Here is a 27,449-nt window from a genome sequence, read left to right on the forward strand (position 1 = left end):
CAGTAAATGTAATTGTCATATTATAACTTGTTCCATGGAATCCGATCATTTTACAAGACAGACACTTGCAGAAGCCATTTCAAAATGAGGTACAATGGCTTACAAATATACTACCTGCAGAAGCAAACACAACAGCAACAGCCGTATACTTTCTTTATCTACGCTGATGAGCTAGGCAGAAAGTAGGGCTGACAGTTTAAAATTGTTTGCTGTGCATGCTGATTTGGGATTATAATTATGATTTTATTTGCACAGTGATGTACAAGACATAATTGGCATTTTCTCTGCCTTGCTGAAAACAGATCGAGCAAGCTCTGAAGCACTGCCTGGACTTCTCAGCGTCACGCAAAGTTCAGGGCAACATGATGGAGGATGTCACTGATGCTATGTCTAAGGTGGCTATGGGTAAGGACAAAAACTGTTCCCTTCTATTGCTTTTCAGGTATAGTTATACTGTTCAAAAAAAGAAACGCATAGTTGCTACTTGCCAAATTTGTTTTATTTTTCGAAAAAATTAACAGAAAATCCAATATTTAGATTATTTGTTTGAAATTTGGTATGGACACAGTTGAATGCACACACAGTTCATTTGCATCTTCAAATCAATCAGTCAATCAATACGATTGGGTGCCGAGGCTGTCAAGTCAGTAGGGGGTGTGACTGCCTTGAGCAGCAACAACTGCCCGGCACCTTCTGGGCATGGACTGGATCAGATGCCGGATATCTTGCTGTGGGATGGTGTCCCACTCCTCCTGAAGTGCCTGCAATAGATCGCGGTGATTTGCCGGCGCTTCTTCTCGCCTGCGCACACGTCTGTCCAATTCATCCCAGAGGTGTTCTATCGGGTTCATGTCTGGCGACATGGATGGCCAGGGAAGCACCTGGACATGGTGGTCGGTGAGGAACTGGGTGGTGAGTCGTGCTGTGTGCGGGCGAGCGTTGTCCTGCTGGAATATGGCATCCTGGTCAGCCAGAAGAGGAAGGGCGTGTGGGCGCAGAATTTCCTCCACGTATCGCTGGGCAGTTATGCACCCTTGGACGTGCACCAGGGTGCTCCTTCCAGCGGTATTGATCGCCCCCCACACCATGACGCCTCCACCACCATGAACGGGTGCCTCATCCACACAGTTGGGCGCGTAACGTTCGTTTACTCTCCGGTAGACCCTCCTCCGACCATCATGTCGCTGGAGCAGGAAGTAGGACTCGTCGCTGAACCACACGTGTCTCCAGTGATTCCGGACGGTCCAGCGAAGGTGCTGGTTGCCCCACTGCACTCGGTTCTGGCGATGGCGGCGGGTGAGGACAGCTCCTCTGTGAGGTCTGTGAGCTCTCAAACCAGCTTCATGCAGGCGGTTCCGCACGGTCTGGTCCGATAATCGGTGTGGCCCGGGGAGAGCCTGGACAGAAGATGAGGCCGACAGGAAACGATTCCGGAGGTGGCGGAGCCGTATGAAGCGGTCGTGAGCAGCAGTTGTCGCCCTTGGTCTTCCCGCTCGTGGCAAGTCAGCAACGGAGCCAGTGGCTTGAAACCTGACCCACAGTCTACTGATGGTGCTCTGGGACACGTGGAAGTGCCTGGCGATTGCACTTTGACTTTGGCCTGCTTGTAAACGACCCAATGCAATTTGGCGGTCTTCTCTGCTCAATCGGGCCATCTTTCGTCACTGAATTGTCGTCTGATTTCTTTGTGGCGAACAATCCGCTTTTATGGGTTTTGGAAGACATGGTGAGAGCTCAATATTCCCCGAGTTTCACGAGATTACACTGAAGCATGACGAGTGGTCATGCCAAATGAGCAATTTTGACATTGTAGCCACTGATAACGCATGCGTCACGTGCAGAGCTCACTTGTGGCAATGGACGAAAGGTCGACGACCAGATAAACATTTTCTGCAGTTTGGTGGATATCCTTGTAGCCATATAACTAAATTAACCAAATATTACAAGCTATGCGTTTCTTTTTTTGAACAGTATATTACAGCTGTGTCTGGTATCTTTATTGTTGGCATGAGAAGCCTTAATAATGGCCAGTTGTCAGTGCAGTCAGTTTATTTTTATTTGTGGATTGAATCTGCCAGAAAGCATAGCTTGTTTATTATAAATCAATGCAAGAGATATCACACTGAAAAGGTGCTGTTCTCAAAATTTGACGAGGGCTGTTTGTTGTTTTCTCATGTACAGTCAAACCTGTCTATAGCGACTACCCAAGGGATCAGCCAAAAATGGCCCTTTTTGACAGGTGGTCGTTATGGAAAGGTGAACCACGTAGAAAAGAACCTTTTCAGGTTTTTTTTATATGGTGATCGTAATGGGCAAGTGGTCATTATCAAAAATTTATCACCAGGGCTGGTACGACTGTACTGACAATTGCCAATATCCTGTTTTGAATAAATGTAGGAGATAGCACCTTACTAGAGGCTGGTGACGTTCTAAACATATGACTATAAGCAGTGGGCTCAGTGACTGCTTGTTTTCTAAAATGCTGATGATTGCCCTAATGTTTAAAGGGATGAAACAATGTTTAAACTTAATGGTGAAACTCAAATTTGTGTCCTCAGCGGATGGCCGTACATACTTCACAGGGGCAGAGCTGGAGTATGCATACTTCATCCACTCCCTCTTCTTTCTGTCACGTCTGCTGGCCTTAAAGAATGGACGCAAGTTCTTCCCCATGAAACTGCGTGACAAGCAAGGTGGTTTGAACAGTGTATAAACTCAGATTTTAGTTGTATAGATTAGTAGTAACCCCAAAAGAAATATTTTGGCATTGATAATTATCAGTGAAACAAACTTTGTGGAAGTTCTGACTTTGTGGAAAGTACAATCGAACCAAAAGTGGTCATTATTGACAGGTGGTCGCTATTGAAAGGTGATTTTTGCTCAGAAAAATAAACTCATCGGAGATCTTTTGGGGATGGTCTTAATGGACAGGTAGTTGTAATTGAGATGTGGTTGCCAGGGCAGATTCGACTCTACTTAATATAACACACATTCATGTGCACACACACGCACACGTAAACAAGAAAATCATACTCTGACTGTCAGTGATTAGAAACGCAGACAGATTTATCAGAATTAGTCCGGCTTTTAAGATTTCTAAATGCTGCAGTCACATTGGTGTGCATGCTGATTCTGGATTGTGGTTATGATTTTATTGGTGGGCTCCTGTGCATGTTTCAGGTACAGTTCACATGAATCAGTTGCTGAAGGCATTGGTACTGTTGGTGGTGGATCCTGGTGTGACCACCTCTCATCGTCCCTCTACCAGTGAGTAGCAAACTGCTTGAAGGTGTAGCGTTCACTTCTTACACGAAACATCATCACAGAACTGCTGAGGCCTTTTTTCTCGATCGTTAATGCAGTGCTGCTAATTTTCTGGTCTATTCCTGATTTCCTGTTAAAGAAAGTGTTAAGAATGCAGATTTTTGCTTGTGAACATTCAAATTTGACTGTTTATTCATAAAATGCAACTACAGAAGTGTGATCACTGTATTTATCTCATCTTTTATTCTGAGATTCAGTTATCTTCAGATACTTTTTGCGATGAGTAAAGATATTTTCACTCAGTCATTTTGGTTGTCATTTGGTTGTCAGGACAGTGTGAAAACAATTTGTTTTACAAAAGTCTCCAGTTTTTACTCAACACTGTGTTGAATGTTTGTCACTGTTGGCAACTTTCACTTTTGTAATTTTAATATCTAGTAATAAAATGGCAGATAAAAATTGGTCATCTGCGTGCACAGGTCAGTACGACGCAGCAGCACTGGTGACAGAAGTGCTAAAAGAACTGTACAACAACGAGCAGGCGTGTATGCTGTGTCTGTGTCGTGACGACATCATGTCCACTCTGCTCTCTCCCATTGCACAGTTCCTGGACGACTCATCTGTAAGTGTTTTGGAGTACTGTAGCTTCGTTGGTGTGGGCCCAGCTTCCTTGATATCTGTTTTCATGTTGCGATTACATCTTGACTCTGCGTTTGTCATGTGGTGGCATGATGTGTGTGTGCGTATCTTGGTGACATCATGCTTCTGCTGTTCTTGTAATATACCTGGATCTGTTTTCTGCTTGTATCATTTTTGTTTTTCACTTTTGTGATGACAAGTCAGTGCAGTGTCTTGGTCTTTGGGACACAGCATATCTACTTCAATACATGTATTAACTATCCGTGAATGACATCGAGACTGTGCTCATCACATTTAAAGTGAGGGATTAAATGTCCTTAAAAAGGGGGTTTCACTGTATGAATTGTTGTGACATGTTCGTCCATGACAACACGACCTTTGTGTTATATGCTGTGGCTGATCGGTTGCTCAGCAAGAAATTGTGAGGTTCATGTCCGTTTTATGACAGCATACTTACCACTCCGTTTGTTCTAGTGTATTTTTGAATTTGTCAATAATTTTGTCATTGCATGGTTTGTATCCAGGACGGAATATCGCCCAGTGAGAGCACACTGCTGCATGTGGCAGACATTCTGTGTGTGCTGGCGACCACCACCAGGGGGCGTCGTTATCTCATGTATGGGGAAAGCCTCAACATCTACTCTCGTACCAAGTAAGTTGTTGCAAAAAGGGTAAAGAAATATGAGAAATGTATAAGGTTACTGGTATGTGGCATATTTTTCATTACTGGGAAGTTCCATCAAGGAAATTAGGGAAGTGTGCAAAAGGCAATGTTCAGCTACATTTGTACTTTTTCCCACATGTGTGTGTGTTCATATGTTTTGATGTCAGTAAACTGGGGTTTTTCAGCTTGAGCATGCACATGCTTACTGGGACACATAGGCACCGAGAGCAAGAGTACACAGAAACTTTTAGGGACGTTAGTCTGCTGTTAGTATTGGACTTTTGTTTTTTAAAGGACACACTAGCCTTGAAGCACACAGAATATACAGGTCTAAAGCAAGAGTCTGGGAAAGTTTAGGCACGTCTTATGGACCGCACATGCATGAAATGTTTGCATGTGATTTGTGTTTTGCGTGACAGATCCTCAGCAGCTCACCTGATAGCTGAGTTCACCAAGAAAGCCTTGCTGAAAGACCTGCCGCAAGTGAGTGAACCTCCCTCGCCCACCGTCATCGGCGCCTACCTGTATGTCTGTCGTCAGCTCTACAACACATGTGAGGGGCTGCTGGTGCTTTACCCCTACGATCTGCACACCTGTGTGGCTCAGGCTTGGAGAGAGGTCAATATGATACCTGTATTTTTGGGATATCTGAATCATACCTGTGCAACATTCATCCTCTGTTTTGTAGTCTGTACCTCTCTGATGCTGGAGCTTGATGAGAGGCCCCTAGAAGTGTTGTGCTTTTATTATCAGTTGCTTATGTTCTATTATGTCTCCTTACTTCCTGTACCTCTGTTTGATAGCTGCATGTAGGTGTCAACTAACCTGTGTATTATGTGTTCTCTACCTTGACAGTGCCATATTATGGTCTTGTCGTGAATTGATCTTGGAGAGAAAACTGTTTGGAGAACAATCAGTTTGATGCCCTTACATTTCATCTTGCTTTTGTAATTTTTCACAATGACTTTATTTTGGGACACCTGCGGTGAAAATTTTGAGAGAGCAAGTTTGTTTACTCATTAAAAGTTCATTGTTTCATTTATAAAATGTGTTATTTATCCTTGCATGGCTGATAAGGTGTGTTGACTGGAGCTTTGATGTTGTTGTTCTCACATACTGTCTATTTTTCCAGGCATCACAGGCAGCAGAGAGAGCAGCCACACCTACCCCATCTGACAGCAGGGCAGAGGACAGTAGCAAATCCATCAAGGACTACAACATGTCAGTCTTTTTCTTCTCCTCATCTATCTCATGCGTTATTTGTAACATAGGATGCTGCTCCTTTGGATGAGCGTTCAGTAAAAAATTAAATAAAAAATAACAGGCAAAAAGATTGCTATTGAAACCAGCAGAGAGTGACCTGCTGGTGTTTAGTGTTTGCTTTATATAATGAGATGTTGATCTCAAGCATAAGATGTGTTAACGCTGAAAGTGTGTGTGTGTGTGTGTGTGTGTGTGTGTGTGTGTGTGTGTGTGTGTGTGTGTGTGTGTGTGTGTGTGTGTGTGTGTGTGTTCTTCTGAAGAAGGCAACTAGTACTAGTTCATGAACTGGAAAATACTTAAACTTTTGTATGCCAACGATTTGTGTTTGTAAGCTACCTTTTCTAACTGATTTGCAGTCTGTTTTGGGAGGATACGCTGAGAGACAACCTGCTGAATTTTGCCAGCACGGCCAAGGGAATCCTCCTCCTACAGCAGACGGGTGCCATGAACGAGTGTGTCACCTACATGTACCAGAGATATGAGAAGAAACTACAGGTGAGAGAGAGAGAGAGAGAGATGGAGGGAGATGGCAGTTATTATTCATTGAAAATATGCACATTTCGATCAATCCTTTAGCTGGTCCTAGATTACCTTGAAATAAAAAAAATGCTTCTGGTTTCTCTTTGTTTCCTTTTTAGATATGATACTTGTATGCCAACCATTTGTCAAACTGTGGTATCTGCCATAAAAGGACAGTATTTGGATCACTCGAGAGTGTCCCTAAATAGCAGGTTGCTTGTCATGACAGGTATATCCGGTTAAGATTATAGATAAAGGGGCTACTGAAGGTGTCCTTTACTGGGAAGCGCCCTCTGGTTGGAGGGGCCTCACATCACTGGAACCACTGTACCAAGCTTTCTACAGTCCAACCTGTCTATAACAACCACCCAAGGGACTGATCAAAAGGGGTTGTTTTGGACAGGTGGTCACCATGGAATGGTGAATGCGTATTCATGGCGATGGTGTGCGTGGTACTGTGATCCGTTAAAGTGCGCTGTCTCGCTCAGTACCGCTGACTTCAGCACTAGAGGTTTCTGTCGGGGTTACCCCACCCTTAGCTCCTGGTCAGGGACCTTACCTGGGAGCACAGGTAGCAGAGGTTTTAACGCGCCCCTTACCCACGTGATGAACCCGTATGAGCACATAGGGTATTTACTAGTCAACCTGTAGGACTATAGGACCTGTTAACCACCCCGCTCTGATAGGAACACCGCCAGTTGGTCCAGGACAGCTTATTCGTCCGGGCAAGCCCGACTTATATCGCTGCAATCCCTTATCTCTAAGGGACGCCCCCTATCCGCCGCCTGGGGACCCGCCGGGTTGGGGATGGTCGCCCCGCCACCTAATTGGAGATAGCCTGACCCCGGCGGAATGGTGAATTATATAGAAGAAAAAAAATTCGTCCAGGATTTTTCAGAGTGGTCGTTTTGCGCAAGTGGTTGCTTTTGTGAGGTGATCAAGGACAGGTTCGACTGTGTTTGGTGTCTCAAACATGCCTCTTCCCGTGTTCCCGCAGGTCAGCAAGTGTGAGAAGTTTGGTGTCTCAAACATGCCTCTTCCCGTGTTCCTGCAGGTCAGCAAGTGTGAGAAGTTTGGTGTCTCAAACATGCCTCTTCCCGTGTTCCCGCAGGTCAGCTAGTGTGAGAAGTTTGGTGTCTCAAACATGCCTCTTCCCGTGTTCCCGCAGGTCAGCAAGTGTGAGAAGTTTGGTGTCTCAAACATGCCTCTTCCCGTGTTCCCGCAGGTCAGCAAGTGTGAGAAGTTTGGTGTCTCAAACATGCCTCTTCCCGTGTTCCCGCAGGTCAGCAAGTGTGAGAAGTTTGGCTACGGCTACATGCTGACCCAGGTGGCGGCTACAGCCCCGGGCATGATGGCTCTGCAGAACACGGGCTACATAGCCGCCCTGCTGTTGGAGCTGTGGTCCTCGCTGGAGTGCGGTCCTGAGGATGCCGTCCTCTTCCTGCCCACCCACTGGCCCACTGACTCCATTGACAGGGCCGCCATGAAGGTTGGTGTTGTGTTATAGGTGCTGCTCTGTGGTGAGGCATTAGTGCTTACCTATTAATTACTAGAGGAATACCCGGCTTCGCCGGGGTGAATAGCGTGGCGGTTCACCACAATCACCTTTGAAGGCGAAGTCCTGTCAAACGGGATTGAGAATTTTAGAGCTTATTTCTTAGCCCTATATTTTCTGTTGTGGCTTCTCAAATGCCAGAACATACAGACAGACAAAAGCCGCTAGACCCCATCACAAACAGAACTCTATAATCCACAGGTGTTGCCCACACACACACACAAACACACACACACACACACACAGAAGCCGTATAAATATATGTATATCTATATCTATAAATATATAGAGATAGGTGACAGTGTATTTTTCGCGTGGCTATAAATTGATTCGACCTTTTCACTTTGACAGTAAGAACAACTTACGGGTGCAAGGGAAGCGTTCTGGACAGCGCAGTGACATTGTAAAAATAGTAACGTAGAAACGGGAATATGGATTGAAGCCACACGAAGGAAGGGAGATAAACGCAAAACACTGGAGAAGATAAGGAAGAGTTACTGGGAATGGTGAAATGAACAGAAAAATCAAAATCGGTTCAGCGCTGCGCGCTGAGAGCACGTGTTGAAATATCTCATCGATGATATTGTGTCCGGGGTGTAGCTGAATGCGGTGTCCAAATTTGAAAAAGATCCACCGAGAACTTTGGCGTTGTGATGTGGTCTAGCGGCTTTGGTGTGTCGGTATGGGGGCCCGGGTAGCTGAGGTGGAACCAAAATCGGTTCAGCGCTGCGCGCTGAGAGCACGTGTTGAAATATCTCATCGATGAGGTTGTGTCCGGGGTGTAGCTGAATACGGTGTTCAAATTTGAAAAAGATCCACCGAGAACTTTGGCCGTGCATCGCGAACAGACAGACAGACAGACAGACAGATAGACAGACAGACAGACAGACAGACAGACACTAGTCGTATATATATATACTAGATGATTACCCGCTTCGCCGGGAAGAAGTAGAGCCGAATACCCGGCCGTCGCCGGGGACCCGGCTTTGCCGGGTGTACGCCGGCATCGCCGGCGCACGAAGGAAGGGAGATCTAAAAATAGTAACGTGCAGTGACCTTCTAAATATAAACGTACAAACGGGAATATTGATTGACGCCAGCGCACGAAGGAAGGGAGATCTAAAAATAGTAACGTGCAGTGAAAAACGAAAATCGGTTCAGCGCTGCGCGCTGAGAGCACGTGTTGAAATATCTCATCGATCAGGTTGTGTCCGGGGTCTCTGTCAATAAGCCCACCAAATTTGAAGCAGATCCATCGAGAACTTTGGCCGTGCATGGCGATCAATCACACACACACACACACACACACACACACAGACACAAGTCGTATATATATATAGATAGATTGTATGAAAATCTATCAGTCAAGTCAAGTCATGATCTAAGATTTATTTCAAAAAGCCTCTTAGGGGGTACGTGAAAAGAACAGAAAAGAACGAAAACTGACAGAATTTCAGTCTATGTTTATCTGCTCTAAACCAGGGATTGCATGACCGAAAAGTTCCAGTATTTTCTGAAAATCAAGCAAACATACCAGAAATGAAATTGGAAACGGGTCATACCTACTAGCTGATATTTCTTTACGCAGATTTTACCTTACAAATCTGATGATAAGGAGAGCTCTGATTGTGTCAATGTCTGACTTCAAATAAAAACAGGTCAAAGTGACGTTTTGTTAATGTTAGACAATTCTATATGGATTATTTTCAAATCAAGTTTCGGTCTTTATGTAAAGATTCAATTTTGAGTTTAAGTTCCGATGGTTATGTACTGTATAAGTTTTGCGATTTCATTTTCTTTCTTTTCACACTATGTCATGCAGCACTTCACACGGATGGTGAACGTCCTGTCAGCGTTCCCTGCAGTGTACGAGGTGCTGAAAGGACAGACCCTGCCCACCAAGGATCACTACACCTTCAGGGAAGTTCCGGACACCATTCCTGTGAGTGATGGATGTCAGCCACCATACATCTGTCCATGCTTTGACAAGGCCATCTTTCAACTTGAACACATACCATAATTCAATGGCCTGACTCCTTTTCTGTGTAGAATGGGAATTTGTGTTGTTGAATTGATTACATAACTAATGCTAATGTCAACATGTGGAATTTATTTAGCAAAAAATTCCACTTGGCACAGAAAGTAGCAAGGCTGTACAGTTTTGGTATGTGTTCAAGTTGAGGAATGTTCTTTTATCCAGGGCATAAGCCTGGACAGATCTATGTGGATTTGACAAATATGCATGATCTACATGGGTAGGAATGGACCTTGAACAGACTTCTTTCTAGGGTTGTGGGGGGGGGGGGGGGGGGGGAGGGGAGGAATAGAGGAAGAGGAGACACTGCCCACTGAGGATTAGAACCTGCTGAGAAATTCCTGACACGAACACTGGAAGAAAAACGTAAGTGATTGGCAATTAAACACTCAAAGAAAACTTTTTGATATTGCGAAGTCTTTTTATCAAAAATTCAATACCAAAGCATCGTGCAACCAGCTTCGCGAAGTAGACTTTGCCTGATTTGAAGATGAAAGTCGCTTGTTCATTTCAATGCTTGTTATTCTCTCAAGTGCCAGGAGAATGGTTCCAAAAAACTCTCACTTAAGGCCTTGTCACACTTGACCGGATAGAGCCTCCAAACGTGTAACGGATGACATATTTGTTTATCCGGTGATGTTCGTCAATGTTCGTTTTATGTTCGTTTTATGTGCGTTTTATGTTCGGAACATTCGTTTCATGTCAGGTGATGTGCGGTGTGTCCGCCTGCATCCGTTAGAAAGTTTTGTGCATGCACAAAACTTGAAACGGACAGTGACAAACAAGAATATTCGTTGGCTGTCCTGTGCGTGTCCGTTCTGTCCTGTATATCTCCTGTCAGTGTTTGTAATTCCTTCGTTTATATGCTGTAGGTGTACGGGGGGGGGGGGGATACGTTATCCAGTCCGTAGATGGAACTTGAACGCATACGCCACGCGTTAACCGGACCTTAAACGAACACCTAACGGAGAAACACAGGATGCCTGCAGGATAAACACCGGACACGACGAATAGACAAACGAATTGAAAAACGGATAAAACGTACAGAACTGATGAATACAGCATACCTACAGAATACCTGCAGGACAACTATTGGGGGAGGAACTGACTACCGTAAGAACCTGATCATCCCAGGGCATATAAAAAGGTTCTTGGAAGCTTCCAAATCTGATGTCCGTTATGTGTTCGGTTTGTCCGGAATGAATCCTGTGCGCGTTTTGATTGGCCGGTTCATGTTCGTTTGTTGTTCGTCAATCATTTGGAGACACTTGGCTGATTGAACTGTAGCCGTGCGTTACATGTTCGTTACCGGTACGTTTCAACTGTTCCATGTGCGGTGCAAATACGGCCGTGGTTTGGATTTTTTTTACCGGACTGACCACTTTGCCAACAGATAAACAAATATGCCATCCGTTTCACGGTCGGAGGCTCTATCCGGTCAAGTGTGACAGGGGCATTACTCTATTACAAATGTTGTATGCATTTAGAGTGCTTACTTCCCTTTGTTTATCAGATCTTTGCCCACTTAATTTGAGGCTCAAGGTTTAGTTTAAATGCTTCTGTCATGCTAACATGGTTTTTTTGTCCCCAGAACTAGTGTCTATTTGGGACATGATGTGGTTATATGCTAGGTGCTTCAGTCACTCAAGCTTTGGGAGTTAAGTAACAGTTGTGCAACTGGGGATAGTCACTGCACACTGAACTTGGCGTGATTATTGTTTTTCAGGCATTGCTGGACAGACTGGTGATCTTGGACAACCCAGAGAAAATCCACTCCCTCTTCCACTTCGAACAGTCACACTGCCTGGGGCTCAAGTGAGTGGCCGAATCATTAGTTCGATCATGCCCTTGTCACTTTTTATTGAAATGAATCAATCAGTTTGTTGATTGATTGATTTATTGATCTATTTATTAATGTTATTCATGCATTGATGTATTCCGAAGTTTATATTCATATTCATATTCATATTCATCCTTTTATTTATTTGTTTATTTCTTTATTGATTTATTTTTGTCAAATGTCTCAGAACAGTCTAGGAATTTATTCAGAACTAATCTGTCAGCAGCCACACAACAAAATGAAACAAATGAAAAAGGACACTTAGATGCACACGTGCGTTCAGGCATGTGTTCACATTTTTATATGCTGCACGTGGAAGCATGATTGTGTTGGTAAGGAAAAGATTGAAAGATAAAAGCTTGTACATGTATTTGAAAGATGACCCTGTAATTTGATTTGATATTGGATGTGCTTTTTGAAGTCTCCATGAATATTTGCGTGCTATTGCATGTAGGTACCCACGCAAGTGTTTTTCATGGTTGTAATTGTCTGTTGTACATGTGTTTTCGTTTCTGCAGGTTGCTGAGCGTGATGGTATCATGTCTGGATTCCTACCTCCTTCTGCAGTCTCAGTACAAGTTTGAGAAAGTCCTGCTCAATGCACAGGCTCAGTGCAAAACAGATGGAAGGTATGGAGAAAAATTCATGTGTAAAAATGAGAACAGTTTCTGTGTTTTAGAAAAGTGTGAACGTCTTTCAGGGCTGTATTGCGCATCAAGTAGACAATGTATGTTGCAAGATCTTGTCTCAAACATAGTAAATAATGTGTTTTTTCCCCTAACTAATCATGTGACAGAAGAGAAAATAAGTCGGTGAAAACTTGTTTCTTTCATGGCAAAAATGAAGTGCTGATGAAAAGTGCTTCATAGTAGGTCTTTGAAGCCAATTAGCTCTGAGATGGCAATGTTCCCAGTGAACAAGACATTTGCTATGCACAGAACCGTCAATATAAACAGAAACTTTTGATAACAATTAATGCAAAGTGTTTAGGCTTAACATCTTCACATGTTTTTCCAAAGTTTCAGCGATCGATACAGTTCCTTCTGAAGTTTTAACGCCTGGTATATTCATTTCTTATGCCCAGGGGACACGGTCTTTTAGATAATTTGGGTTTTAACTGTTGCGATTTGGTTAACTTTATCACATTTTGTATTTATTTTTATTTTTTACTTTTATTTTTTTTACTTTATCACATTTAAAACACAGGTAGTTTGTGTTTTAACTGTTGTGATTTGTATGACTATATCACATTTAATACACAGGTAGTTTGTGTTTTAACTGTTGTGGTTTGTATGACTTGTATCACATTTAAAACACAGGTAGTTTGTGTTTTAACTGTTGTGATTTGTATGACTTGTATCACATTTAATACACAGGTAGTTTGTGTTTTCACTGTTGTGATTTGTATGACTTGTATCACATTTCATACACAGGTAGTTTGTGTTTTCACTGTTGTGATTTGTATGACTATATCACATTTCATACACAGGTAGTTTGTGTTTTAACTGTTGTGATTTGTATGACTTGTATCACATTTAATACACAGGTAGTTTGTGTTTTAACTGTTGTGATTTGTATGACTTATATCACATTTCATACACAGGTAGTTTGTGTTTTAACTGTTGTGGTTTGTATGACTTGTATCACATTTTGAACTGTTCTGTTTGTGATGGTCCAGGGACGGGATCATTGTGGACATGCTGTCAGTGGAGCGTAACTACATCCTAGTCAGGTGTCACCTGCTGGGAGGACCCACCGAGCGAATCCTGCCCCCTCGTTCACTGGTACAGTTGTGTTTTGCACTGTATACCTTGCTCCCAAATACACATACATATACTTTACATTTGTGTACAGATGCATTTTTACCTTGCAATGCGGGCAGCCTGACACCACCTTTCACAGTGTATGTGTGTGTGAGTTTCCAAGGCCCTAGAGTTTTGCTGGAAACTCTGGATCTTAAACATGTGCATCAGTCTTTGTGCATGCATTGGAACATGAGGGTGGCAGAATTTCATTTGCTTAGAGTCTGTACTGAACATTTTTACCCCGCCATTTGGGAACATTGACTCCGAGAAATGCAGAATAATCCCTGCCGTACCTGGGTTTGAACCCACACAAATGGCGACACTGATTGAGCTACAAACCCAACCCATAGGTTGTGTTGAGAACTCTGAAGTTAGTCGTCGAACCCATGAGTACGCAAAGATTAGACAACAACTAAATGTCTTGTTTTCAGCATAGCAAGTTTCAGGGGATCATCTGTATGAGTTCTTGTTACCAGTTCCTCCTGAAAGTGGCGTAAGGCTGCCTTAATCGCGGGGTAAAAACGGTCATTCACGTAAAAATCCACTTGTGCAAAAAACACGACTGTACGTGGGAGTTTTAGCCCATGAACGCAGAAGAAGAAGAAGTTCCCAGTTGTAATGCGTTTTGCAGTAAAAAAAAGTTGTCAGCTTGTGCATCATCTCTATCCCTTTTCTGTATATAATCCCCATTTGACTTAAGATATGTTTGTGTGTGCCTTTCTATTTTCAGGGCAAAGACAGCCTTTACCCATTCCCACTGTTTTCTTCATTCCCTGTCCCACGAGAGTACACGCCCAACCTGACTGGTCGCTCCACCATCAAGCAAGGTGAGGCTCAACAAATACGCTTTTTGCTCTGTCGTGCCAGCATTTTTGTCACCTCTTCTCTTCTGTGTCCATTTATTTTTGCAGTCTTTTTTTCAGTGTGGATCCGGTTCCAGGTAGAAATAAGAACATTCTATTTAAGGTTGCCGGTTAGGGGGGGAGATGACATGATTTTTAATGGTAAACATTTTGAATGTTTCTCATTCAGTTCCTGATTCTTCTGGCAGTATTTTGTTATTTTTTAGAGTAAATAAACCTCAACCTCAGAAACATGTTGATGACAAAATTTGTTCCCTGTTTTATCAAAATTGTTGTATATATGCCCCAGATCCTGTTGCAGTGATTATGTACTGTCCTATTGAAGAAGGTAGTAGCTGTCTGTTACCAGTTGATTCTGTTGTGAGAGTTGTTGGTTATTCTCTTGCCTGTAAATTATTTCAGCATTGAGGCAATTTAGTGTTTTTAAAAACAAAATTAGCATAATTTATTTTTGTTATGTTGGTTTGTTTCTTAATGTTTGTGCATGGTCTGAATCATTTTATCACAGTTATTGCCATACGAAGTTGTTAGCTGTTTCACTTTTGAGGCACTCTGTTAGAGATTTTATTTTATTTTAATACAATTGTTTGATTCTTGTCTTCTTTGTAGCATCATGTTGCATCACAGTTGTTGACAGAAAAGTTGTTACCGTTTCTTCATCAAAGTCGTCAATTGCACTTAAATGTTTTAGTTCATGTGTTTGCAACCAGTTGTTAATTGTTTCAGCGTTCTTAATCACCAAGCCAGGTTTGTTGTGTTGCTCTCTGAGATTGACACGCCGCTTCTATCACATACAGCGTACATGTTTCATTTACACAGCTGTGTTTGCAGCTGTTTTCCAGTGAAAATGTAGAACAAAACAAAGATAAAGTAGCCCCAGCTGATCAGAGATTGATCATTTAGACATCATATTTTTTGCGTGGATACTTTGGAAGGAAATTATGTCATGATCCTTGTAATACATGTTATTATGAAAAATGCCAGCATGGCATTATACATTTGTACAGAAATAATTTAACTGAGCTTCTTCAAGTAATTGCCGGTACATTCTGCTATTTGAACATTAATTTATTTGGAAGCAGACATTTCAACCAGGTGTTTTGTAGGCATTTTAGAAGAACTGCATGTGTGGCTGGTATTTGTATTTATTATGTGAGAAAAATTCAATAGTAAGGTAGGTAATAGATTGTTTGACAAACACATCATGCTGAGCAGCTTCTTGACTGAGTCATTCCCACAATGTGTTACACCTTTTGTCAGGTGCAGGACGAAAAACGGCAGCAGGTAACCATGCACACAGTGGCGTGAATTTTTTTATTATTTATTTTTTTTAAAGAGAAGGACTTTTGCCACCAAGTATATATACTTTGACCACGTTGCAAGATTTGGATTGCTGTTCTTCCACACACACTGTGGTGTTGCACAATGTGCAATGCATTTCATGCCACAAGTATTTCAGGAAAATTTTACATTTCACCTTTGTGAAACTGAAAAGTTTCACAAAGGTGAAATGTAACATTTTCCTGAAAGGCTTTTGTGAAATAATTTTGGAGGGAGCCTGAAGTAAAACAGGAATGAAAAATGCCAAGGAGCTAAAAACCAACCAACAAACAAACAAAAAACCCACACACAAAAACCAACCAACAAACAAACAAGAGTGACGAGAAAAGCATTGCAGTTTCCTGACACAGGAGAAATGTGATGACTCGGTCTTTCAGATCCATGCAGAGCTTTCAACAGCAAAGGTAACTGCATTCTGCTGTCAGGAGAATTTAAAAAACAAATATGCTGCATCCCTGTGGGTTAATTATTTTATATAGATCTTTATGTGCGAGCTAACAGGACGCAGAGTTATAAGAACCACTGCAGTGAGTGGTACAAATTAATAGGTAAGCGAGTGAATCCATTGCACTGCGTGCAGTGTTGTCTGCTGTTTGACCCTGAAAATGGACACTGTGTTCTCGCTTCTATTCACTCAAAAACAGACCACTGAATGTCATTGTCAGCGGATCAGTCTTTGGTCAGTTTGGTCGACATATGTTGCCAAGATGATTATTCCCAGAACATTAGCAGGATGATACTTTCTTTTATGACTGATTATTCTATTATTCTATGACTACAAGTCTAATATATGATAGCTACGGAGAATTAATTCACTTATACCTTAAGTGTGAAGAATTAGGGGGAGTCTACATTTTATTTTTCATTTGGATTTTCAAGGGATGATTTTTAGTTACACCTGTACTTTTTGCTCATGTCATAAATCATTGGATCGGATTTAAAAAGAGACATAAAGAGATCTGTGAAATGGTTTAAAACTGACAATTCATGAGTTTAAATACAGTAAAACCTGTCTCTAACGGACACCCTTGGGGAATGGTAATAGTGTCCCTATTAGACAGGTGTCCCTTCTTCACAGGTGGAGGGGCCGGGGCAAAATTTTACAAAGAGCACGTAAAATGAACAAGACACTTTTTGTCAGTCCTGTAGTATGTATTTATTGGATTGAACATGAGACTCACTAAAAATGTGAGTAAACAAATGATACATGTAGCAAATAACAACAACAACAACATCCCCCCCACCTACCCCGTTCCCTACACACACACTGTGCATTCAAACTTACGCAAGTCGGACGTCACAAAGCTAAAAATAGCTGACTCTTCATCAGTCATTCAACGGGAAATTCCGCAGTGTGTCTCGACCAAATTGGGTCAGCTCTTGTTTCATTCAGTTTTTCTAGTCTCAGCATAAATGCATGGAACAGAAATTTAGCTGTGTTAACTATTGTTTCCTTCGAACGATTGCTTACAAAGAGAGAGAGATCGAGAGAGAGATTAGTAGGAGGGGGGAAGGGGGGAGTGGTAAATGATAAATGGTTGCCATACCACTCCCATACCACGTTGTTCAGGTCTTCATATTGCGTTTTCCGACGTTTCACAGTTTTTTGGTCGATTCGCGCACCTGACTCCCACTCCTTCATCACGTCTTCTTTTTCCGATTTGATCCTCGCGATCTGTGTTTTACCACATCCCATCTCCTTCGCCACATCTCGGCATGATTGGCCGCTATCTAGTTTTTTCAAGGCAGCGACACGCTGCTCTCAAGTCAACGCTTTTCTTTTTCCTGCTGGAGATTCCATTTTCAAACACAGTAGTCTACTGTTGCTTTTGGTTGTGACTGTATCCACAATGCGGAAAAGCGAAAGTGAGCGAAGCGAAAGTGAGTCAGCGAAAGTGGGTCTCCATCTAAACAAGCCACTGATTGGTCAGAAAAGGGACAGGACAACCAATCAACAACCATTTGTGCTACGGCTACGGCTGCCGAGCACTGACTGCATAACAGTCGAGTTTTCGAAGTTGCGTTTTTATGTACGTTGTGTCCGTTTGTGACAGTGTTTACACTTCCTACGGTCCGAAAAATCGTGTCCGCGTCCGTAAGTGGCAGGTGTCCGCCCGTTAAAGGTTAGTTATTGTTGAAATCGTGTTCGTGCCATGATAAACTGTCCGTATGTAGCAGGTGGCCGTTACAACAAGGGTCCGCTAGACTCAGGTTTTACTGTAGAAAAAAAATCATGGGTGATATGTACAGATAGGTAATATTTTTTAACAGCAAAATGCACTTCTGCAGAGATGCGTTTTTTGGGAGGATTGTTTAAAGGCGCCTGGTGCTGTGGGTCATCTGTTATCCAAGAGCAGATTTATCAGGAATTTTACTGTAGCTTTCTAAATGTTTTATTTTCTCATACAGGAATAAGAAAACCTTTTTTTCCCAGAGACTCCGCAGAACTTGTAAAGCTATTTGATAAGACAAATATTGTTTTGTTTTATGCTTCCAAGCCTTGATATGGACAATTTTCACATCATAAAGACATACAAAAAACTATACTATCTATCAGTTAAGGAATGGGATTTGAGTAAAGATGGAGGCATATGAATAGCAGTCGTAATCGAGCATCAGAGTTATCCTTGAAATGAATAACAGTTCTAATTCTAAAGAAAAAGTCATATATCATCTCATTTGCCTGCAGTGTAAGGTTTGTTGGTCAACAGAGACGGAGTTGACAAAGTTCCTAGCCACAAAGGGAGAGAAGCGGGGGTCAGCGTGGCTGGACAAGTGTCGCATTCTCTTTGCTAAGATGCTGACCACCAAGCCCGACCAGACCAAAGGAGCAGGTGAGCTATTGCAGCTGTTGCTACATGTTGACAGGGGTTTATTGCATGCCAGGGGCCAGGTAGCTCAAGTGGTAGAGCACTGGACTTGTGATCCTAGGGTCATTGGTTCGAATCCGGGGTGGGACGGACACGGGTCAGCTTTATGTGCAGACTCAGAGACGGTATCCATGTTCCACCCCCGTGTCACCACAGTTGCACGAAAAAGACCTTGGTCTTTCTGCTATAATTACAGGTGGCTGATTACACCTAAAAGCGCAAACACCTGGGTAGCACGACTCTGTTGCTGCTAGCTTTCCACTGGGAGCAAGCGACCCGAATTTCCAGCGATGGGACAATAAAAATATGAAAATTAAAATTTAAATGAACTGAAAAATGAAATAAAGATCACAAGTTCACACCAAAAGTCTCACAGCTTGGAAAGCTCAAACACATGCATGCAGGAATAAGTAGTGGCTTTTTAAGAAATCAATTCATTAACAAATTCCCACTCGGTACAGAAAGCAGTGGAGATGTTGATTGTTGGTGTGTGTCCAAGTGGAGGGAGGGTCTTACCCCATGTGAAGGCCTGGTCGGATCTGAGATGATCTCAGCCATATCATTTACAGAAGGACAGTTCTTTTAGAATAGATGGCAAAAATACTCCTTTTTCATTTGTGATATAAATTATATATATGAGGTGATTTTGATGTCATTTCAGTCCTGCAACAGCTACTGGAGGAAGGGGTCACGACCCTGACCCAGATACAAAGTGAGGCCATCTTCCCTCAACTGGAGTTTTCAGGTAATGATTGTATGTGTGTGTGTGTGTCTGTCTGTCTGTGCTTGTGTGTGTGCGGGAACATCGGGCACAGAATGGTGATGTCTGGGGTTTCATTATTGATATGATCAGTATAGGAATTTCCTTTCTGAATTAATTGATGAAAGCTTTTCAGGTAATTTGATGTGGTCTGAAAAATGTGATGCTTGGGGACAGGGGAGTAATGAACAATTGGAAGATGATCACATACCTGATATTGCAAATTAATGCTAGAGGCTGTGTCATCTTCTGCTGAAAAGGAGATCTACTTGTGATTTTCTTTTCAGTTTAAAGCTACTGTTTCTTTTATCCCACACACTCACTCGATCGTATTCATTTCTTCAAAATTGAATTCATCAGCACAAAATCAGATTGCTCAATCTTTGAGATATCCGATAAAATAATTGCTGGACTTTTATTGCTATTAACAGATTTTTTTTCTTTTTAATAGGTTTGTTTTTAAATGAGATTACATGACTTCATGATCTTTGTTGTTATCTTTTTGTGTGTTACGTGAGTGCAGTTGAATTAAACTTTTTTTTTAAAGTTCAGCCTACTTTATGTGAAGACCTTTTCTTTTTTTATAATCTTCAGTGGGGTGTGTGTTTTCTCTCTCTCCATCTGTCTGTCTTTCTGTCTGTCTGTCTTTCTGTCTGTCTCTCTGTCTCTGTCTCTGTCTCTCTCTCTCTCTCTCTCTCTCTCTCTCTCTCTCTACACCCCCCCCTCTCTCTCTCTCTCTCTCTCTCTCTCTCTCTCTACACCCCCTCTCTCTCTCTCTCTCTCTCTCTCTCTCTCTCTCTCTCTCTCTCTCTCTCTCTCTCTCTCTCTCTCTCTCTCTCTCCCTCTCTCTCTCTTTGCATACATTTCTTTTATTGTGAATTGTTTTTGTGTCGATTAGGCTCAGAATAGTTTGTTAAGTTTCTGAGGTATCAGTTGATTCAGTCTTGAATTGAAAGGGCAAGATATTGGGAGATTTACTGTGGCACCTAGATGTTAGTATATTTATGAGCTATTTATCTCAGCTTATAGATGCAATTAGATTTGTAATTTATCGGCAGACGAGTGCAGAAAGAGGCAATTACATTTATGTGGTACATGTATGAATGGATTCATGTCGGCATGTATAAAGAGACCAGTAAGGTATTGGTAGAGTTATCTGAGCAGGTTGAGGCAGTCAAATAGAAGATAGATTTTTATTAGGGCACGTAGGGGTAGTTTTGGCAGCTGCAGGGATACAGTCGAACCTGTCTATAACGACCACCCAACGGACCGACCAAAAGTGGTCGTAAAAGACAGATGCGCATAATGGAAAGGAAAATTATAAATTAAAAAAACAAATTTGTAAGGGATTCTTTGGGGCAGCCGTTGTGGGCAGATGGTCTCTATCATGTGGTGCTTGCCAGGGCAGGTGAGACTGTACACAGATCTTTGAGTTGTGCTGATTGGTTCCTTGTCTGTTGCAGGAAGCGACAGTGCAGTCAAACACTTTAAGCTGTCTCCCCTCCAGGAGTTGGGCATTGAGACTGCCATCAGGTGACCATTATTATGTCTTCCTCTCTGCTCTCTTTGGCTAGAAAAAGCAGAAATGCAACAAGAAAAAAGGCAGGGAAAGAAAGAAAAAAAAATTGAGAGAAAGAAAATGAAACAATTGTACATAACTAAACAAACTCTTTGGCAAAAAAACTCCTGAACAACAGAACCTGTTGTTTTAATTAAAACTCAGTAAATATTTGCTTTCTACAAGAATGATCCAATCTCCTGGCTTTCTGTGCCAGAGTGTGTGTGTGTGTGTGTGGGGGGGGGGGGTGTGTGTGTTTGTGCATGTGCTTGATTGTTTTGCAGTAAGTTTCCAGAGCTATGTTTTCAGAACAGGTTGTATTGTTTCATAACTAAATTCCCTGTGCAGGTACGGCAAACACCTGAAGGTGATCAATTCCTCGTCAGACGCCAAAGACAGCCTGACGCACCTGATCAAGCAGACGGCCATCTTTCTCCGACAGCAGCAAAAATCCACCAAGACGCCTCTGTGTATCCTTGCCTGTCTGTATACACTGTGCAACTTTCCTTTTAAGACCTCAAGAAAATATATTTTACAACACTGAGAATGAGGAATATAAGATAATGGAGTCAATATTGATTAGCGGCCCATGAAGTAGATTTTGATAAAGTCAGTATTGGTCAGCGACGAATGTGAATGTGGACTCGTCACAAGCACAAGCTCAATGGTTTAGGTAAAAATTCAACTTGGAGGCAATGATAGGATTAATTTGCATTCGCAGATTAATTCTTCATCACTGTTCTACGCCATTGACTAGTTTTGCTGGGGAAATGGAGGGCCTTGTTCCTTGTCAATCAGTGTGTTTGAAATGTTTTCCTGAGCTAGCACAGCCTACATGGAGGGGCAGTACCCAGGGTTTGACTGGCTGGTGGCGACGGTGTTCCTGGTGTTCCACGGCAACCGGGATCGTGCCTGGACCTTCCTGCATCATCTGTCCTCCCTGGGCTGCTCCGCCTACCTCTGGCCTGCACGCATGCATGCTTCCGTCAGTGTTGTTCACTATCTGCACCTCTTTTTTACATACGTAGTGCGGGAGATTGTACTCAGGTTTTAGAAGAAATGAAGCAGCTTGCTCGGATTGATGTGTAGATTGTTTGGCTTGGTTATAAAATGCAGATCTTAGAAACAAAACCTACATTGTGTATGCGTCTGTCTGAAAGTGTATGTGTGCGTGTGTGGCTATTATATTTTCTACTTAAAAAAGGAGATGGAGAATGCAAAGGGATCAGAAAAGGAGAGGGCACATTGGTTAGGAAAGGGGGAGTAACCTGGGGAACGGGGGGGAAAGGGGGAGTAACCTGGGAAACGGGGGGAAAGGGGGAGTAACCTGGGGAACGGGGGGGAAAGGGGGAGGGGTGGGATATATTTAAACCAGCGACCACCAAAACTATTCTGGTTGTAGAAAAAAGTGTGCATTATTTAATCCGACAACTTTGCCTTCATATAAAGTAGTCACGCAGTCAGGCAGAACCTGTCAGTCATATCATAAACTTTGTACACTTTATGATTAATGAATGGAGTGACTCAACTATCCCATTACCCAACAGGTTCATTTACCAGCCGCCCTGCTGTCCAGCGGTATTCACCCTGTGTTCTCCAGCACTGCCCACAACGTGGAGCTCATCCTGCAGATTGAGGAACCCATAACACTCTCTGCCTTCAAGATGTCAGGATTCACACCAGCACAGGTCAGTGCTTCACACAGAGTACAGTGTCTACATAGTGTTAGCACAACAGAAGAGCAGATTGAAGAGCCCATTACTCTCTCACTCTTCCTTCACAAGATGTTAAGATATACTCCTGCACTTCTTCTTCTTCTTCTTCTTCTTCTTCTTGTTCTTGTTCTTGGTCTTCTTCTTCTTGAGGGAATCCCTATACAGGGCAATTATCCTCACTGGTTGGTGCGCCTAAGGTCCGTAGAGTGAAAGATAAAGTGGATAGTGTACCTATGAAAACAAAAACAGGAGTGGGTTTGTCGGCAAGATACTGCTTTTCGCGATTTGTCCTGGCACCCGGTTTCAGGCCCTAGGCTGTGGGGCTAGCCTACCACCCTGTGCTACCTAGCGCAGCAACTGGGCCCATACAAAACCAAGTCAGTGCACAAGTCAGTATTTCCCAGGGTCAACTTTGGGCAGACTCTCCTTGATGTCCGAACACCCCCGTGTGCACGCATGCGCACGATAAAGAACCCAAGTTCACAGCGAAAGTCTCAGGGCTTGGAAACATGAATACAGTACACTTGCAGGAAAAAGAACAAAAATGGGGAGCACTGTACTGTTTGGCAGCTCGCTCTCCCCAGTGAGAAAGCAGCCCGAATGTCCATGAGGGTAACCTCACAGGACTACCGGTATATGAAATCTTATCCTTACCCTTATCCTTACTTTGCACAGTCAACAATGTTTACAGAATGTTGCACAGCAAAAGAATAGAGAGGCATACCTGACTGATAGCAGGTGTGGAGGTCACATTCATTCAGTGGAATTGTTAAAGCAGAAGTAGTAGGTTTCCATGTATCAGAATGTTAGCACAACAAAAGAATGGAGAAGCATACCTCACTAATTACAAGTTTGGAGATCAGATTCATTCAGTGGAATTGATAAAGCAGAGGTAGTGGGTTTTCATGTATTTTTGCAGATTCAGTTTTGTGGTCAAAATTCGGGTCTCTTAATGACTGGTTACTGTGTATCAAATTCAAGTCCAATAATTGTACCCTGGCTTTTTGTTTTCACTGTGCCCTTTGTTGTCTCTTAAAGTTATTTCATCCCCTCCAGATTGGCTACAGCTGGTTGCTTTTTTGTGATGAGGTTTACCTTGTGTGAAAGTACCTTTTGCATACTGTTGTTTGAGTGGCTTTTAGATCTTCATCTTTGACTGGTCACTCAGCGTTCACGTGTGTGATAGTACCTTTTGCATACTGTTGTTTGAGTGGCTTTTAGATCTTCATCTTTGACTGGTCACTCAGCGTTCACGTGTGTGATAGTACCTTTTGCATGCTGTTGTTTGAGTGGCTTTTAGATCTTCATCTTTGACTGGTCACTCAGCGTTCACGTGTGTGATAGTACCTTTTGCATACTGTTGTTTGAGTGGCTTTTAGATCTTCATCTTTGACTGGTCACTCAGCGTTCACGTGTGTGTGTACTTGCTGCGCCTTCGTGTTCAGATCCTAACACACTGTTCCTTTCTGTTTATCGTTCAGATATGTGTCCACTGGCTAAAGCAGTGCTGGTGGAACTACCTGGACTGGGCCAACATCGTGCAGTACCTGGCGCTGGTCATGGTCATGGGGGTGGACTACCAGGTGTACGTCTGTGTGGCCGCCATCAGGCATCTCAGGCAGCTCATCGTGCAGCATCATCAGACTCAGGACCTCGTAGTCTTTCTCAAGGTGTGTGTTTATATGTTAGGGAACTGGAGTTAAGAGGTGATTCGGGCAGGGTCATGTGTCTTTTTTCCACTCATATATTACTTTTTGTCCTGTCACCTAAGGGTGGTTCATTGTGATCAAGTGTGTGTGTGTGTTTGTGTTTGTGCTGCAGGAGGAGCCAATCAGAGGGTTCCAGGTGGCAGAGCAACTGCCGTACCTCAAGGACCTGGAGAAACGTCACCGCAAAACTGTCCTCTCCGACATGATGAACATCACACGACCATAATATCTGGCATGATAAAGGTTTTGGGCCTTTGGTTTACCATAGTGACATGGAGAAGTATCGCTGAAGACTGTCTACCCTTTCACATCGGACGTCGGTTGACCATGATGGTTCAAACTATGGAATCTGAGAACAGCTGTCAAACTGAAAAACTGTACAAAGAAAGGACTGCACAAGACTGTTGTCTTTGACATGCTGACTAATACACCTTGAGGTAAATATTTAACTCTGCAGCTGGCTTTTGAGAGAGATCTGTGACATATGACTATTGAATTTTGTGCGCATCAGAAGGGATATAGTTCTCTAAAGCAGTTTTTTGGTGTCTGGCTTGATGAACATCAAGCAAACCATGAGTGAATGCGAAAGACTGCAGCATGTGGGTTGTCAAAAGGAATAGGACCATGACTGTCTGATAGTCACACAGACCTTATAAGAATAGGTTGTTCTATGAAGCAAGAATGTCTTCTCTGGTGAACATCAAAGCATGACTGAAAGATAAAGCCTGCAGTTGTGTAAGGAGGAATAGGACCATGGCATCTGAGCTCTGTACTGTCAAAAATGGTAGGTATCACAGGGATTTATCATCATTAGGTTCCAGAGTCTTAGAAAATGTTTACAATGATGAGGTGGCACGAAAATATGCTACTGTTGCACATGAAATGGCTGTCAGGGATTACTTCCGTGAAAGGCACAGTGTAAGTGCCAAATCTACAAAATGTAAGGCAGCAAATCCTGTTGTAATTTGATTAGTTTCAGGTGATGAATCACGCAGAGCAGACTTTGTACAGGTGTCTGATTGCTTTTTCTTGCTTGTTGTTTATACATTCGATTTTATAATCTGATTGGGGCATTCTGTCAGTCAGGAATCCCACAAATCCGTGTGTTCATCTAAAGAAATCCACGGTGTATGTGGTTTACTTAAGTGGAAATTGAAATGCAGTGGTGGATGTCACCTTGTTCATCTGTTTGTCTGGTGGTTGAGTTGTGAAAGTAGTCGTTAGTTCGGGGGTGATGCTGAAATTCGATGGACAGAACCTTATTTGTAGACTTAGTTGCAACAATATGATATAGAAGGTTGTATCTATATTTTCCGCAACAGAAAGTTTTAAGAACAGGTGTGGTAGGTACATGTAGAAGCAAAGTCTGCCATATACTATGATATAGAGCAGCTTTTCACCCCTAATCACACAGTGACAATTTCAGTGTTGCAGCCTGCCTATGCATACCGTTGTTTGGTTTGGCTTTTAAAAATGTAACATATCTTCAAAGTTTCTGTCCAAACAAGTGCTGTTAAAATGGACTTGCTGTATTGTGATAGATATATGAACATTCCTGACTGTTGCTTGGTGAATGAGTTTTCTGTGTATTTGTTCAGTGATTAGAATTTTCTGTGTATTGTAGCCAAGTGTTTTTGTAAGCTGTGTGATTCCATGCTATGAATGAAATAAGTATGCATGTTGAGTTGAGAGCAATGTGTTCATTCCAAATGCGCATGTGTGCGACTGAGAAAAAGTGAGAAGTTAGTGATGGGTTGTGGTTTATGGATTTAAATGTTATGCTGTACACCCTTTGTGACAGATTACCACATAGATTTGTGGACAGAAAGATGCGTTTGTTTGATGTGTGCGTGCAAGTGAGACTGTGCAACAGTTGTGATGATTTTGCCGTTTGTGGCTCAACATGCCACTTTCTGTCAACTAGTCATGTGAAGTGACTGTATTATGTTAATTCTGCTTTATGGCTGCCTGCTTCAAAATTTGTGACATGTATAAGTTGAATAAAGAATTCCGTCCTACACTATGTTTTAGTCCCTTAGATTCATTGTTAGCATCTCTCTCTTTCCCTCTCTCTCTTCCTACCCCCCCCCCCCCTCTCTCTCTCTCCCCCACAAATATTCATCCACCCCACCCAACACTCCTCTATTTATTTTTACTGTCGCTGCTGTCTCAGATTTTAACTCATTGAGTGATGGTTACGTTCCTGCTGTAATTCCTTTTTCTCGGTCTCTTTTCCCCTTCTGTTCATTCTTGTCACGGTTTTGTCAACCTGTTGAATATGTTGTACTGATACATAGGGAAATCTAAACATTTTGTAAGTGTTCTAACATCACTGGGGTCACACTTATTTCACCCCCCCCCCCCCCCCCAAAAAAAAAAAAAAAAAAAAGAAATTAAAAGAAAAGAAAAAAAAAGTTAGAGAGAAAAAAAGCACAGGAATTCGTAGAAAGAATGGAGGGAGACGAAGAGAACAGAAACAACTGAATCGTCATTAATGCCAGACAAAATTAACAAACGCACATATGCACGCACTCACGCATACAAAGAAATCACACGTGAAAAAGAAAATTGTGTCAGTAAAACAATGCCACATTTGATATCGACCAGTTTAAACCTAACTCTTCACGCGAAAACTGTACAGTCCCCGGCAAAAGAAACGCAACTCATTTGCGCCCGCTGTTGCGAGTGTGTGTGTGTGTGTGTATGTGCCTACATGTGTGTGCCTACGGGTGTGTGAGTTGTGATTGTGTCTTCAGGCGGGCGGGCCGGCGTGTGCATGTGTGTCCGTGCGTCTGTCCGTGTATGTGTGAGCATGCGTGCATGAGTGTTTGTGTGTGCGTGTGTCTTTGTGTCTGTGTCCGTTGTTTTAAATGTGAGAAATATAAATTTGCAGAAATAGCGACAGACAAACTGTTTGGGACAGCGATCATGAAAGTGACAGTTGGCGTCCATTTTAGCACTGCGTAGCGCTCCTGCACAACGCGACTTTGTTCGTTTATCTGTCTTTTCGTTTATCTGTATGTATGGATGTGCGTGTCTGTGTGTGTGT

At 42.6% G+C, this 27,449-nt stretch overlaps 2 protein-coding genes across 4 annotated transcripts in view; both read left to right on the forward strand.

Annotated features, from left to right (window-relative positions):
- Positions 1–1,974, forward strand: part of LOC138974345 (uncharacterized) — a 436,114-nt gene extending 434,140 nt beyond the window's left edge. Inside the window, exon 2 of the mRNA XM_070347067.1 lies at positions 449–1,974. Coding sequence (XP_070203168.1) covers positions 888–1,376 — 489 coding nt within the window. The 5' untranslated portion in view covers positions 449–887 and the 3' untranslated portion in view covers positions 1,377–1,974. The remainder of the gene's footprint in view (positions 1–448) is intronic.
- Positions 1–26,423, forward strand: part of LOC138974301 (protein broad-minded-like) — a 40,922-nt gene extending 14,499 nt beyond the window's left edge. For 2 of the 3 annotated variants that reach the window (XM_070347020.1, XM_070347023.1), the window contains exons 12-34: positions 303–405; positions 2,559–2,693; positions 3,181–3,267; positions 3,744–3,886; positions 4,428–4,555; positions 4,987–5,185; positions 5,700–5,788; positions 6,187–6,325; positions 7,632–7,838; positions 9,727–9,846; positions 11,666–11,754; positions 12,298–12,408; positions 13,458–13,563; positions 14,315–14,411; positions 14,737–14,775; positions 18,500–18,622; positions 19,320–19,403; positions 20,882–20,951; positions 21,325–21,446; positions 21,807–21,961; positions 22,524–22,664; positions 24,173–24,361; positions 24,513–26,423. In XM_070347020.1, coding sequence (XP_070203121.1) covers positions 303–405; positions 2,559–2,693; positions 3,181–3,267; positions 3,744–3,886; positions 4,428–4,555; positions 4,987–5,185; positions 5,700–5,788; positions 6,187–6,325; positions 7,632–7,838; positions 9,727–9,846; positions 11,666–11,754; positions 12,298–12,408; positions 13,458–13,563; positions 14,315–14,411; positions 14,737–14,775; positions 18,500–18,622; positions 19,320–19,403; positions 20,882–20,951; positions 21,325–21,446; positions 21,807–21,961; positions 22,524–22,664; positions 24,173–24,361; positions 24,513–24,626 — 2,790 coding nt within the window. In that variant the 3' untranslated portion in view covers positions 24,627–26,423. The remainder of the gene's footprint in view (positions 1–302; positions 406–2,558; positions 2,694–3,180; positions 3,268–3,743; positions 3,887–4,427; positions 4,556–4,986; positions 5,186–5,699; positions 5,789–6,186; positions 6,326–7,631; positions 7,839–9,726; positions 9,847–11,665; positions 11,755–12,297; positions 12,409–13,457; positions 13,564–14,314; positions 14,412–14,736; positions 14,776–18,499; positions 18,623–19,319; positions 19,404–20,881; positions 20,952–21,324; positions 21,447–21,806; positions 21,962–22,523; positions 22,665–24,172; positions 24,362–24,512) is intronic. The other variant, XM_070347030.1, reaches the window with a different exon arrangement.
- Positions 26,424–27,449: the final 1,026 nt, after the last annotated feature.

The sequence above is a fragment of the Littorina saxatilis genome, linkage group LG1 (genome assembly GCF_037325665.1).
Source record: "Littorina saxatilis isolate snail1 linkage group LG1, US_GU_Lsax_2.0, whole genome shotgun sequence".
Lineage (NCBI taxonomy): Eukaryota > Metazoa > Mollusca > Gastropoda > Littorinimorpha > Littorinidae > Littorina > Littorina saxatilis.